The 14,705-nt window shown below is 45.0% G+C and overlaps 2 protein-coding genes across 4 annotated transcripts in view; one reads left to right on the top strand and one right to left on the bottom strand.

Annotated features, from left to right (window-relative positions):
* Window positions 1–7,589, bottom strand: part of LOC132360019 (cytochrome c oxidase assembly factor 8) — a 32,381-nt gene extending 24,792 nt beyond the window's left edge. Inside the window, exon 1 of one of the 2 annotated variants that reach the window (XM_059915103.1) lies at window positions 7,417–7,589. In XM_059915103.1, the coding sequence (XP_059771086.1) occupies window positions 7,417–7,536 (120 nt within the window). In that variant the 5' untranslated portion in view covers window positions 7,537–7,589. The remainder of the gene's footprint in view (window positions 1–7,416) is intronic. The other variant, XM_059915102.1, reaches the window with a different exon arrangement.
* Window positions 7,590–7,613: 24 nt separating this feature from the next.
* On the top strand, window positions 7,614–13,171 carry BAG5 (BAG cochaperone 5). Of its 2 annotated transcripts, none has more exons than XM_059915099.1 (2): window positions 7,614–7,909; window positions 9,417–13,171. In XM_059915099.1, exon 2 carries the CDS (start codon window positions 9,445–9,447, stop codon window positions 10,786–10,788), a length of 1,344 nt encoding a protein of 447 aa, XP_059771082.1. In that variant the 5' UTR covers window positions 7,614–7,909; window positions 9,417–9,444; the 3' UTR covers window positions 10,789–13,171. The 2 variants fall into 2 exon arrangements, with proteins under 2 accessions (XP_059771082.1, XP_059771083.1); XM_059915100.1 differs by lacking the exon at window positions 7,614–7,909 and adding an exon at window positions 8,961–9,089.
* The last annotated feature ends 1,534 nt before the right edge of the window (window positions 13,172–14,705 follow it).

Genomic DNA, 14,705 nt, shown 5'->3' with positions numbered 1-14,705 from the left:
AATAAAATTAAAAGATGGTTCTTTGCGAAGATAAACAAAATCGATAAATCTTTAGCCAGACTCATCAAGAAAAAGAGGGAGAGGACTCAAATCAATAAAATTAGGAATGAAAAAGAAGTTAGGGCTTCCCTGGTGGCACAGTGGTTCAGAATCTGCCTGCCAATGCAGGGGACACGGGTTTGAGCCCTGGTCCGGGAAGATCCCACATGCTGCGGAGAAACTAAGCCCGTGAGCCACAACTACTGAGCCTGCACTCTAGAGCCCACGGACCACAACTACTAAAGCCTGCGCACCTAGAGCCCATGCTCCGCAGCAAGAGCAGCCACCATGATGAGAAGCCTGCGCACCGCAACAGAGTAGCCCCCGCTCACCACAACTAGACAAAGTCCGCGCGCAGTAACAAAGACCCAACATAGCCAAAAAAAAAAAAAAAAAGGAGAAGTTACAACGGACACCGCAGAAATACAAAGCATCATAAGAGACTACTACAAGCAACTCTATGCCAATAAAATGGACAACCTGGAAGAAATGGACAAATTCTTAGAAAGGTATAATCTTCCAAGACTAAACCAGGAAGAAATAGAAAATATAAACAGACCAATCACAAGTAATGAAATTGAACTGTGATTAAAAATCTTCCAACAAACAAAAATCCAGGACCAGATGGCTTCACAGGTGAATTCTACCAAACATTTAGAGAAGAGCTAACACCCATCCTTCTCAAACTCTTCCAAAAAATTGCAGAGGAAGGAACACTCCCGAACTCATTCTATGAGGCCACCATCACCCTGATACCAAAACCAGACAAAGATACTACAAAAAAAGAAAATTACACACCAATATCACTGATGAATATAGATGCAAAAATCCTCAACAAAATACTAGCAAACAGAATCCAACAACACATTAAAAGGATCATACACCACGATCAAGTGGGATTTATCCCAGAGGTGCAAGGATTCTTCAATATACGCAAATCAATCAATGTGGTACACCATATTAACAAATTGAAGAAAAAAAACATATGATCATCTCAATAGATGCAGAAAAAGCTTTTGACAAAATTCAACACCCATTTATGATGAAAACTCTCCAGAAAGTGGGCATAGAGGGAACCTACCTCAACATAATAAAGGCCATATACGACAAACCCACAGCAAACGTCATTCTCAATGGTGAAAAACTGAAAGCATTTCCTCTAAGATCAGGAACAAGACAAGGATGTCCACTCTCGCCACTCTTATTCAACATAGTTTTGGAAGTCCTAGCCACGGCAATCAGAGAAGAAAAAGAAATAAAAGGAATACAAATTGGAAAAGAAGAAGTACAACTGTCACTTTTTGCAGATGACATGATACTATACATAGGGAATCCTAAAGATGTCACCAGAAAACTACTAGAGCTAATCAATGAATTTGGTAAAGTTGCAGGATACAAAATTAATGCACAGAAATCTCTTGCATTCCTATACACTAACAATAAAAGATCAGAAAGAGAAATTAAGGAAATAATCCCATTCACCACTGCAACAAAAAGAATAAAATACCTAGGAATAAACCTACCTAAGGAGGTAAAAGACCTGTACTCAGAAAACTATAAGACACTGATGAAAGAAATCAAAGATGACACAAAGAGATGGAGAGATAGACCATGTTCTTGGATTGGAAGAATCAATATTGTGAAAATGACTATACTACCCAAAGCAATCTACAGACTCAATGCAATCCCTATCAAATTACCAATGGCATTTTTTACAGAACTAGAACAAAAAAATCTTAAAATTTGTGTGGAGACACAAAAGACCCTGAATAGTCAAAGCAGTCTTGAGGGAAAAAAACGGAGCTGGAGGAATCAGACTCCCTGACTTCAGACTATACTACAAAGCTACAGCAATGAAGACAATATGGTACTGGCACAAAAACAGAAATATACATAAATGGAACAGGATAGAAAGCCCAGAGATAAACCCACGCACCTATAGTCAACTAATCTATGACAAAGGAGGCAAGGATATACAATGGGGAAAAGACAGTCTCTTCAATAAGTGGTGCTGGGAAAACTGCACAGCTACATGTAGAAGAATGAAATTAGAACACTCCCTAACACCATACACAAAAATAAACTCAAAATGGATTACAGACCTAAATGTAGGGTCAGACACTATAAAACTCTTAGAGGAAAACATAGGAAGGATACTCTTTGACATAAATCACAGCAAGATCTTTTTTGATCCACCTCCTAGAGTAATGGAAATAAAAACAAAAATAAACAAATGGGACCTAATGAAACTTAAAAGCTTTTGCAAAGCAAACTACAAACAAGACGAAAAGACAACCCTCAGAATGGGAGAAAATATTTGCAAACGAATCAATGGACAAAGGATTAATCTCCAAAATATATAAACAGCTCATGCAGCTCAATATTAAAAAAACAAACAAGCCAAACGAAAAATGGGCAGAAGACCTAAATAGACATTTCTCCAAAGAAGACAATACAGATGGCCAAGAAGCACATGAAAAGTTGCTCAAAGTCACTAATTATTAGAGAAATGCAAATCAAAACTACAATGAGGTATCACCTCACATCAGTTAGAATGGGCATCATCAGAAAATCTACAAACAACAAATGCTGGAGAGGGTGTGGAGAAAAGGGAACCCTCTTGCCCTGTTGGTAGGAATGTAAATTGATACAGCCACTATGGAGAACAGTATGGAGGGTCCTTAAAAAACTAAAAATAGAATTACCATATGACCCAGCAATCCCACTACTGGGCATATACCCAGAGAAAACCATAATTCAAAAAGACACATGCACCCCAATGTTCATTGCAGCACTATTTACAATAGCCAGGACATGGAAGCAACCTAAATGCCCATCGACAGACGAATGGATAAAGAAGATGTGGTACATATATTCAATGGAATATTACTCAGCCATAAAAAGGAACAAAACTGGGTCATTTGTAGAGACGTGGTTGGATCTAGAGACTGTCATACAAAGTAAGTCAGAAAGAGAAAAACAAATATCATATATTAACGCATATATGTGGAACCTAGAAAAATGGTACAGATTAACCGGTTTGCAGGGCAGAAATAGATACACAGATGTAGAGAACAAACGTATGGACACCAAGGGGGGAAAGTGGGGGGGTGGTGGTGGGATGAATTGGGAGATTGGGATTGACATATATACACTAATATGTATAAAACAGATAACTAATAAGAACCTGCTGTATAAAAAATAAATAAAATACAAAAATTCAAAAATTCAAAAAAAAAAAGGAAGGGGATAGAGCCAAACCCTATAGGTTGAAAGAAAACTAAAAGAATATTAATCAGTTGCAATGTGTAGACCTTATTTGGATGCTGATACAAGCAAATTGTAAAAGAAAACATTTATGACATTTCTAAGACAACTGAAGAAATTTGAACATTGGAAATTTGCTGGGATTAAGGAATTATAATATTTTTAGGTGTGACGATGGTATTATGTTTTATATATATATATGCACACACAGGTATATGTATATATATTTAAGTCTGTATCTTTTAAAGATACATACTGAAATACTTACAAATGAAATATGATGTCTGCTATTTGGCATAAAATTATCTGGGAAGGGGGACTGGATTGGGGTAAGGATGAAATAAACAGCCATGAGCGGATAACTGTAGAAGCAGGGTACTGGATACACAGCAATTCTTTATATTCTTCGATCCTTGTACGTGTTTTAAATTTCCCATAAGTAACAAAAAAAGAAAATCAATAAATCAAAGTAATTCTCCACATTAACAGAACAAGGGGAAATCATGTAATTGTTTCGATAGGTGAAGAAAAAGCATTTGGTAGCGTTAGAACACTGGACTGAGAGTGGGAAAACATCGATTTCAATCCTGACTCTGCTGTGTGATAGCAGGCAAGTCACTTTACATCTCTGGGTCCCAATTTCCTCACCTTTATGATAATAGAGTTAAATTGCATGGTTTTTAAAGTCCTCCCACCCCAGCTTTGTTTTCCAACTATTTATTGAAAGCCTTTTAAATACTAGAAATATCCATGTTAACCTTAAAATTCAATGACTAGCTCTCTCACCAGTTTCTCATTTATCCTGAGTTTCAATTTCTTCCTACGAGGTTTATTCCAAATCTAAACTTGGGGATTTTGGAGATCATTCTCCTTAATGAAAATTTAAGCAAAACGTGACACCAGTAGTTCCATTATCTGTTATCTGCGAATACTACCTTTCTATGCTGAGGGCCTGTTTCTCTGTTTTGTTCATCTAGAAATTACTAGAAGAAAATTTTTAATTCATTATCCTTTGGATAAAGGAACTATAACATGTATATTCCTTATGTGCAAGCATTATGATCTTGAAATTGTTTAATCTTACTGTAAAAGTAAGTAATTATTGAAAAGTAATTATTCAATCTCATCTGTAAAATGGGGATGATAAAAGCACCTTCTGGACAGAATTTTAGGCTTAAATAAGTTAAAATATGTAAAGTTTTCAGAACAGTGCATGCAAGTGCTTCATAAATGTTTACTATCAGTATAAACGTGAATGGAATTCAGGACTATAAGCAAATATTAATGCATATAATATAACCGTGGTTCCCTAACTTGTGAACTTATTGGACTTGCCCTTAAGAATCCTGATGTTTGGGGCTTCCCTGGTGGCACAGTGGTTAAGAACCTACCTGCCAACGCAGGGGACACAGGTTGGAGCCCTGGTCCGGGAAGATCTCACATGCCGCGGAGCAACTAAGCCCGTGAGCCACAACTACTGAGCCTGCGCTCCAGAGCCCGCGAGCCCCAGCTACTGAAGCCCGCGCGCCTACAGCCTGTGCTCTGCAACAAGAGAAGCCACCGCAATGAGAAGCCCGCGCACTGCAACCAAGAGTAGCCCCCGCTCGCCACAACTAGAGAAAGCCCGCGCGCAGCAATGAAGACCCAATGTAGCCAAAAATTAAAAAATTAAAAAAAAAAAAAAGAATCCTGATGTTTGGACTTCCCTGGTGGCACAGTGGTTAAGAATCCGCCTGCCAATGCAGGGGTCACGGGTTTGAGCCCTGGTCTGGGAAGATCCCACATGCTGCGGAACAACTAAGTCTGTGTGCCACAACTACTGAGCCCGTGTGCCACAATTACTGAAGCCCGCAGTCCTAGAGCCCGTGCTCCACAATAAGAGAAGCCACCACAATGAGAAGCCCGCGCACCGCAACAAACAGTAGCCCCCGCTCGCTGCAACTAGAGAAAGCCCACGCGCAGCAACAAAGACCCAACACAGCCAGAAATAAATAAATAATTAAAAACAAAAACAAAAACAAAACAGTAGCCAGGGAATTCCCTGGCCGTCCAGTGGTTAGGACTCTGCGCTTTCACTGCTGAGGGCCCAGGTTTAATCCCTGGTCAAGGAACTAATATCCCGCAAGCTGTACAGCACGGCCAAAAAATAAATAAATAATAATAATAATAATAAACTGGTAGCCAGAGGTTAGAGAGGGAAATAAATTGTGTAGGTCCTAAAAGCAGGTCTCCTTAACGCAAGTGAAGAACAAAGAATGAGAAAATACATAGGGTGAACTAGAAATACAGGATTAAAATATATCTCTTTAAAGAAAACAAAAGGTTTAGGACCTGTGACTTTTAAGAAGACCTTAAAGAATATTTAAAATCACAGCCTGAAAGACAACAATCTCTCTCTGCTGCAGGAATTTAATTACCTGGAGAACCGGCTGTGTGCTCAGGAAGCATACAAAGATGGGGCCAAACACATAGAAACACAAATTGCCCTGAGGAAAGAACTGTTCTTTCACGCCGCATCCAAAACCTAGCATAATGGGGAACACATTCTAAAAAACAACAACAGCAGCACAAGTCGTAAGGCTAGAACGGGGAAGGTCTGACTCATGGGTCAGCTGCTCCACTTTCAGCCTCATCAGAGTCATTGCCTTCACAGGTGTAGGCAGTCCAACAGCTACGCAGCACCGGCTTCCTTGTCACTTGGACTGCAAAAGGCAGAGAGGTCTCATCTCGAGGATCAGACCCACAGTAAGACTTACTTTAACAAAAGGCTGTATGTCAACAGAGAAAGCCCTGTGTGGGTGCTGTTCTTTTTTCCAGCACTTGTTCACAAAAGAAGTTGGACTAAGTCCTCACCCTGGGGGCAGTTGTTGGCTGATGTTGTTTGCCCTCCCAGAGCATTTTCAGATACCTGTTGAGTATCTTTCTGCCCAAACACTGAGATGCTGGTGGGTTTCTATGTTCTAGGAATAGAAGTCAGGGCTGTGGCCACTGTATGAGGGAACTGAGCCAGAGGCTTGGGGTCTAGGTGCCCAGTTGCCCTGGTAACTCCCTGTTTAAACTGTAAACCAGACAGAACTTCAAAGCTTCATTTATAAAAGCATGCTAATAGCAACAGACCAAAATAAATGAAAATTTACAGGCAGGCACGTTTTGGAATTCTTAATAGGCTCTTTTTATCCTTCTTTAATTATCGTTTAAAGGATGCTTGCCAGCCTCGCTCCTTAGCCTGTTGGCAAATGAAACGTTAGTTTTTGTATGCTTTTTTTTTCGCGGGTGGGGGGGCGGGCTGCACCGCGCGGCATGCGGAACTTCCCCGACCAGGGATAGAACTCGCATCCTCTGCAGTGGAAGCGCGGAGTCTTACTCACTGGACCGCCAGGGAGGTCCAGTATTCTTAGGCTTCGTTTAAATATTCTATCTGCAGCCTATTCCACACCGTTAGTCCATATTTTCATGTGACAGTTGGAATGAAGGCCTACGGCTCCCTCAAACAAAACATCCTTCCCCAAAGCAGTGCAATTTATAAAAACTGCTCGCCGCTTTGCTGCTAAAGATATTCATCTTTGTGCATCTTTGGTCAATAAAATGCATATATGCACACACAGTTTCCAAACCAGAAAAAGCGTTCAACGTGAAGTCCTACAAAATATGATGACAGTTTGTCATCACTTGACGAAAAGCACTAATAATTTGAACGAAGCCAAGCGCGCGCGAAAACACACACACACACACACACACGCTGTGCTTATCAACAGCCCTTTAAATGTAAAGACTAATTATCCTCGACAAGAAATAAGGTACGTATAAACTTCCTAGCTGACTCTGCTCTACTTAACAGAAGTTTTGTCAACAGCCCCGGGGTGGGGGCGACGCAGGACACTTGGCGACTCCGGGGCCTCCCCACTCTCCACCCGCCCGTCCCCCCACGCCGCGTACGCTGCTCCGCGCCAGGCCCGGGCCAGCTCGGGGACCCTGCTCCCGGGTAGCTCAGCCGAGGCCGCCAGTGCGGCAACGCAGGTGAGCGCCCACGTGTGTCCCTGAGGGGCGCGGCTCGGGTCTGTCGCCCCTCGCGGTCACTCCCGGCCCAACCTCTCCGGGAACCACACTCACCCGGCTCGGCGCGGCATCCCTGCGCTCACCGCCGAGCTCGGGGGCGAGCTGGCAGCCGCCGCTGGAGAAGGCGCGGCAGAGACAAAGCAGGGCCCTCCTCGCGGGTCGCAAGGCCGCCATGGCTGCCGTCCGGCGGCCCCCGCGACGCACAGCGGAGTCGCGACGGCGCGAGGGGCTGCCTTACGGCACGGTCGCAAAGCCCGCGGGAGGGGACGACTCGGCCGACCGTGAGCTTGCCCGGCATGTGACAGGCTGCGTGGGCGGCCGAACGGCGCGAGCGCGCCCGGGTGGCAGCTCCTCGGGCGCGGGCATTCCAGGGGACTGCGCTAGGCGGCTAGCGGCGGGCTCAGCAAGGGTCGAGGTGCAGCGCGGACGCCGGAGGACTTTTTCCCAGGGCGGGGAGTGTTCGGCCCGGGGGCGGGGCTGCCGGGCCCGGCGACGGCAAGACTGCGGGGCGTTGGTGGCAAAGCGTGCGATGGCGCGGGCGGCGCAGGTGAGCGAGGGCGGAGGCCTCCGCGGGGCGGGTGGGGGCGCGCGGCCTCACCTCGGCGCGGGCTGCCAGCGGAAGACCCCTGTCCCGGGGCGCCGCCCCGCTCCGGCCGGGCCGGAGTTGGCGCCACCCCCGCCCCGGGTCAGACGCGGCCGGGCCTGGTTTCGGAGCCGGGCTCCCCGCAGCCGGCCGGGCCCGAGTTCCCTCCCTTCTCGCCGGCTTCTCTGCCCGGCCGAGCACGGCCGTCCCCTCCCCCCACGGGCCATTGTGAGGTCAGGCCGGCGGGCGCGTCGTGGGGCCCGGGCGAGACGCCCGGAGCGGCCGCTGCGGCCAGTAGCTGCCGCTGCCACCGCCGGCCCCTTCACCGGCTGCCCACTTCAGACCTAGCCGGGAGGGGGAGAGAGATGCAGCTTGGGGCGCAGCTCCGGTGCCGCACCCCGTAAAGGGCCGATTTTCTATCTGGCCACTTCACCCACGGGAAGGCAAGACCAAACCAGCTTAGACCGCTGCTGGGTAAAGTGCTGGGAGGGCTGGGCGAGAGGGGAGGAAACAGTCGAGGCAGCCTGCTCTTCTGGGCTTCCAGAGGCGTGTTCTGGGCTCGGCCACCCACAGGGGATTAGTTTCGGTTGAGCATCCATCCCCCTCCCGTGAAAGAGCGTAAAAAAAAAAAAAAAAAAAAAAAATGCGTTAAACCCTTCTGGACCCTTAACGGGAGGCTGGTGAATGAATTAGTCATAGTTGTCTCATTCTCGTGGGGTGTGTTTTGGAGGAGGAGAGGAGCACGATAGGACCTAGGGGGTACTAGGCCTCCGAAGCCCAAGGTGGTGCCTTTAACATAACCCAGTCGCCTTCCCTGTGGAATTTTATCCCTGTGCAGGGAGGATTTGTGAGGTATGAAAAGGGTGGGGCGAGAAACAGGGTGTTTTTACACAAGTGCTTAAAGGGTGGAGAGGAAGTAGAAGCGGGGACTCTTGGGAGTGTCTGCGAACCCCTGGTGTTGGTTTCAGTGGCTCAGCTCCTTTTGTTTATAGTTCCTTTTCCTGAAACTAGGCATAGCACTTTGGTCTGGTCGGGGTGCTTCAGTGTACCCATGACGTCTGGAAGGTTAGAAGAGCTGCTGTTGTACATTCCACAGAGGTGCCCTGCTCTTGCCAAAAACCAGCTTCCAGTGTTAAGACCTAAGGTACTTGTGCTTTCTCCAAGCTGATAGTTCAACCTCATGGCATACTTATGAAGGCATATGCCGTTTTCTTTGATGACTGAGGAAACTCTGAATTTCCCAGGCCCAGAGCTCCGGCTCATATTCCCCACTGCAGTAACCCCGGTCTCAATCACTGCCATGTTTAGGTTATTTTCAGGAGAGGGAGTTGATTAGTCACTCAAGTGTGGCTGTCCTTGGGATCGCAATAACAAGCCATATTTCTTAAGCATATCTTTTTAGAATGAATTAATATATGATTACCATTCTGCAGGCTTTGTGGTGTAATAAGTTATGTTTGTCATCTTTTAGTGCTTGTGAAACTGAACACAACCAAAGTATGGAGATGGGAAACCAACATCCTTCTATTAGTAGGCTTCAGGAAATCCAAAAGGAGGTAAAAAGCATAGAACAGCAAGTAATTGGTTTCAGTGGTCTGTCAGACGACAAGAATTACAAGAAACTGGAGAGGGTTCTAACAAAACAACTTTTTGAAATAGACTCGGTAGATACTGAAGGAAAAGGAGATATTCAGCAAGCTAGGAAGAGGGCAGCACAAGAAGCAGAGCATCTTCTCAAAGAGTTGGAGCAGAATGCAAACCACCCACGCCGGATCGAAATACAGAACATTTTTACAGAAGCCCAGTCCCTGGTGAAAGAGAAGGTTGTGCCGTTGTATCGTGGAGGCAACTGCGTAACTGATGAGTTTGAAGAAGGCATCCAGGATGTCATTTTGAGGCTGACACACGTTAAAACTGGAGGCAAGATCTCCTTGCGGAAAGCACGGTATCACACTTTAACCAAAATCTGTGCAGTGCAAGAGATTATTGAGGACTGCATGAAAAAGCAGCCTTCCCTGCCGCTTTCTGAGGACGCGCATCCCTCAGTTGCCAAAATTAACTCTGTGATGTGTGAAGTGAACAAGGCCAGAGGCACTCTGATTGCCCTTCTTATGGGAGTGAACAGTAATGAGACTTGCAAGCACTTATCTTGTGTGCTCTCGGGGCTGATGGCTGATCTGGATGCTTTAGACGTGTGCGGGCACACAGAAATCAGAAATTACCGGAAGGAGGTCGTGGAAGATATCAACCAGTTATTGAGGTACTTGGATTTAGAAGAGGAAGCAGATACCACTCATGCGTTTGACCTGGGGCAGAATCATTCCATTTTAAAAATAGAAAAGGTCCTCAAGAGAATGAGAGAAATAAAAAACGAACTTCTTCAAGCACCGAATCCTTCAGAATTGTACCTGAGCTCCAAAACAGAACTGCAGGGTTTGATTGGACAGTTGGATGAGGTAAGTCTTGAAAAAAACCCCTGCATCCGGGAAGCCAGGAGAAGAGCGGTGATTGAAGTTCAGACCCTCATCACTTACGTCGACTTGAAGGAAGCCCTTGAGAAAAGAAAGCTGTTTGTTTGTGAGGAGCACCCCTCACACAAAGCGGTCTGGAACGTCCTGGGAAACTTGTCAGAGATCCAGGGGGAAGTTCTCTCATTTGATGGCAGTCGAAATGATAAGAACTACATCCGGCTGGAAGAGCTGCTCACCAAGCAGCTGCTTGCCCTGGACGCCGTTGACCCGCAGGGAGAGGAGAAGTGTAAGTCTGCCCGGAAACAGGCAGTGAAGCTTGCACAGAATATTCTCAGCTATCTCGACTTGAAATCCGATGAGTGGGAGTACTAAAACGCCAGAGAGCCCATGGTTGATCATTCTTACTTTGCACTTTATATATGTGTCTGTGTATTTATAGAGAGCTTTCAGTTTGTTGAGCCTGCATGTGATTTATACATGCATACGTCAATCTCGGTATTTATGATTTAAGCAAATTATATTCAGTATCTCTGCTGCTTTTGATGTTGAAAAACAAATATTACAACATACTAACTTTTCCATTTGGATCACTATGTTGTGGTGTGGGTTTTTTTGTTTTTTTTTTTTAAATCAGAAAATGGAATAGGGGCAGCTTTTAAAACAGTTTTAATGGGTTGTTCAAGCATTAAAATGCAGATATTTCAGAATCTAGAAATAGACATAACCTTACATAATAAATACCAGGACAGTTATGAGGAAGGGGGAAATTTTTGGTTAAGTAGAAGTAAGGTCCAAGCACAAACGCAGTACAATGATATGTTTTATTATGCTAAATAAAGCAGAAGGATTTTTTTCATTTATAAAACCCAATTGGTCCCACCCAATTTAATAGGGTGGGAGTTTTTTTGTTTTTTTGGATGGTGGGTTCTTTCATAAACATTTTTTGTTTGAAATACAGTGTATTTTCTCCTGTACTCTGCATTTAGAGGGGGAGTCTTATTTTTGTGTGTGACAAGAAAATTATGAAAATGAATAGCAAAAACACCTTTGAGACTGCATTGAAGAAGGGATAAAACACCAGCTAATACCTTCAAGTTGTTTTTGTTTGTAAAATCTAAACTTACAATTTCCCTTAGAAATTACTAAGGATGGGAACATTTAAATGAAGTTAATGGACCTTTTATAAAAAAAGGAAACACCCACACCCATAGTAAGATAATGAAAAGTGGAAATTACCCATTATCAGGTTATGCTAAAATAAGCAAAAATGTCTGCATGTAGCACGTAATGGGCTTCTTCTGTCGTTCAAGGCATAAGGGACAAACTTGTTAAACATTCCCAATGCTGTTTTATAGTGTATGAGAGCAGAAGCTGTCGGCAGCCCTGCAGGACCAGCTCTTTGAAGCTTGTTCAGAGGAAGCGAGCGTCAGCTCCCTGCACCTGCAGACGTTGGGCACCAACCTGCTGCATTCCTTAGCTCATGTTATTGGCACATGGATGTTTCTCTAGTGCCTGAAAGGGCCAGTAAAGTCTGTCAGTGCAGGAAATTTTTTTCTTCTGCTAAAGGGTGTACATATTTCTGTACATACTTTTTGAGGATCCAAGTTTACCAGTTGCCTGTTAATGTGAACAGAAGAATTTCCCAAAGTTCTGAAGTGCCTTGATAACTTGCTGCCCCAGTATTATAACTAACAAACAGACTACTCTGTAGTCAGCTTTCACAAAATAATCGTATTAGAGTACATCTTTTGAGCTCTATAGTAATTTGTTATTTTCTTTCAGAGATAATAATTTGATAACTTTGGAAACAGCTAAAAATAAAATGGATAAAGGAATAGCCCTAAATACCTAAAAGATTATAAACGTGTAGCCCTAAAAAGTTTTCACTTTGTCTCAGTACTGCCCAATAATTAAAAGCCCTTGATATGTCTTTCCTACTAGAAATGTTCTAGATTCATTGGACAGTGGGGTCAAAGGGCAATCGGAGGTCTTTGGGCCGTGAGCCTTCCACCTGCACGTCCAGCGGGCTTTCAGTGCAGCTTATTGGTAGCTCATGCTGACCAAAGTCGTTTCAGGATTGCTATTCTGTATCATAATTTTAGGGTGCTCTTAAAAACTTGAGGAGTTTTTAAGTTCGAGCACTGTTGGCGTTATATCACTGGGCAATCAAGGCTGTACTCTATAACTCACTTCAGACGTCCTCACATCCTGCACCAGGCCCCACTACTTCACGTTAATTTCAGATTTGAAAGTTAAATGTTAACCTGTGCTTTTAGAGTATCCATTGTTGTTTGAAAGCAGGTCTTCCCCTAGCATTCATTTCCAGCAGTGTTTTCCATAACTCGCAGAGATGGCTCAAACTGCTAATCTTTGCACATCGGGGGTGAGTATAGGATAGTGAGCCCATCCACTGTCATGTTGGATTTCTCACGGGGATTATTTTGGTCATTGAAATAATCAAATCAGCCTTGAGTGCTGAGGAGTGACGCTCCCTGTCTTCAGTCTGTTCTAGTTCCTTGTACCTGATGATTCGGTTCCCATAATGAGCCCTAGTGATACTGGCTTTAGCTGCTACTGTCCCTCGTTGGGAGGCATGTGTGTTAATGTGGGCTGCTGCATGTATTTTGGGTTCATCACTTTGTATTGTATTTTTATGATCTTACATGAAGAGAATCTGTACTGGAAGTAAAACCTACCCCCTAAAAATGTTTGGCCTTGGGTCTGCATTAAACTGTATAATCCATGTTCACGAAAACTTGGCTGGGAATGTTTGCTTTCTTTACCTTCCATTCAGTCAGCATTGCTTTCAGGTCATTCTTTATCCAAACAGATTAATCAGCCTACTGTGAAGTAGTCATGAAAATAAACATGATGACTGTGTCTACTAAATACAATTTAACGCTTTATTTTGCTAAACTGCCTGGGTATAATATATTTGACATAATTTAGTATATTTGAAAAGTTTAACCAGTTTTTCTCATTTGTTTTACTTGGCCAGTTTTTAATCTGGTTTTGGAGGGTCGAAGCTTATCCTGTTCACACAGGTTTTTTTAAGCAAAGCGTTTTAGCTTTAAACTCATGCAGTGTTTTTCTCAAGAATCATTGGAGAACAATTTGCCACACTGATTTTCATGTGTAATTCAGGTGTGTCATCCCAGCGTGTTGGTTCCCGTCCCCGCCCCGTGAACTGTGTGACTACTGTAATACCGTGTCTTAAATAATTCAGTATTATTTTGAGATAGACACACTAGTATACCCTTAATTATTGGTGAAATAAAAAATCTCTTAGCTTCTCTTTGTGGTGGAGAAAGGACGTGAGTCTGAGGTGTGAGTCCTGTTGTCATGTTTTCACCTTTGGGTACTGTCTGACTTGGGTGCCCCTGAGCAGGCCAGGCCCGGGGGAGGGCTCCTTGGCTCCAGTCGGGGGCAGTGACGAGCACAGACGGGGATCCAGTGGTGGGGGAAGGGGTAACTGTTGCCCCGTAAACAACCCAGGCAGTGGGGGGCCAGGGAACCTGGAGCAGATGTGGCCTCACGCGCTGCTTCCCTGGGGAGGGTGCCCGCGGGCCAATCGCACAGGAGCTGCCCTTACTCGCAGGAGGGGAAACTCGAGGCGTTCTGGAAAGGTCCTCTCCCCGGAGGAAAGGTTTGAGGTAAGGTGTTGTGCTGTTGAAGCTCATCTTCCTAACGGAGATGTTTTTCTGGCCATTTGAGAGTCTCGTGCTCTGCACCTGAGCTAGCCGGGCGGCCGTGCATCTCTGACCATCTAGCCCTTCCAGCGTTCGCAAAATGCTCTGCTCTGCCTCGGGCTCCCTCACCCACCTCGCAGCTCACCCTCGCTTTGGCAGCTGTCTGTCGTAAACCCATTACAACCCATTACGTGGTGGCAGCAACTGGTTTTGCCTTTTCCCCGCCTCCTCCTACAGGCCCTCTTCTGTCTTCTCTGCCTGCGTGTTCCTCCCGGTGATCCAAGTGGAGAAGCAGCGCGGCCAGCCCCGCCGTGCAGGTGTGTGATATGTAATAGGCCAGACGCCAGGAGAAACAAATCGTACAGGTTAAAAAGACAGGAAATTTGACATTTTTAATTCTCTGCCACCCGCCAAGATGCGCTCTGCCCCGTTAGGCTTGGGTTACTTACGCACGTTAGAAACTGTTCTCAAGGACTTCCCTGGTGGTGCAGTGGTTAAGAATCCGCCTGCCAATGGAGGGGACACGGGTTTGAGCCCTGATCCGGGAAGATCCCACATGCCGCGGAGCAACTAAGCCCGTGAGCCACAACTACTGAAGCC

This window comes from Balaenoptera ricei, chromosome 2 (assembly GCF_028023285.1).
Source record: "Balaenoptera ricei isolate mBalRic1 chromosome 2, mBalRic1.hap2, whole genome shotgun sequence".
Classification (NCBI taxonomy): Eukaryota; Metazoa; Chordata; class Mammalia; order Artiodactyla; family Balaenopteridae; genus Balaenoptera; species Balaenoptera ricei.
This window is presented reverse-complemented; position numbering and strand designations above follow the sequence as displayed.

Bases quoted from the DNA above. Each gene is read 5' to 3' on its own strand.
- BAG5 (XM_059915099.1), top strand. From the start codon at position 9,445: ATGGAGATGGGAAACCAACATCCTTCTATTAGTAGGCTTCAGGAAATC.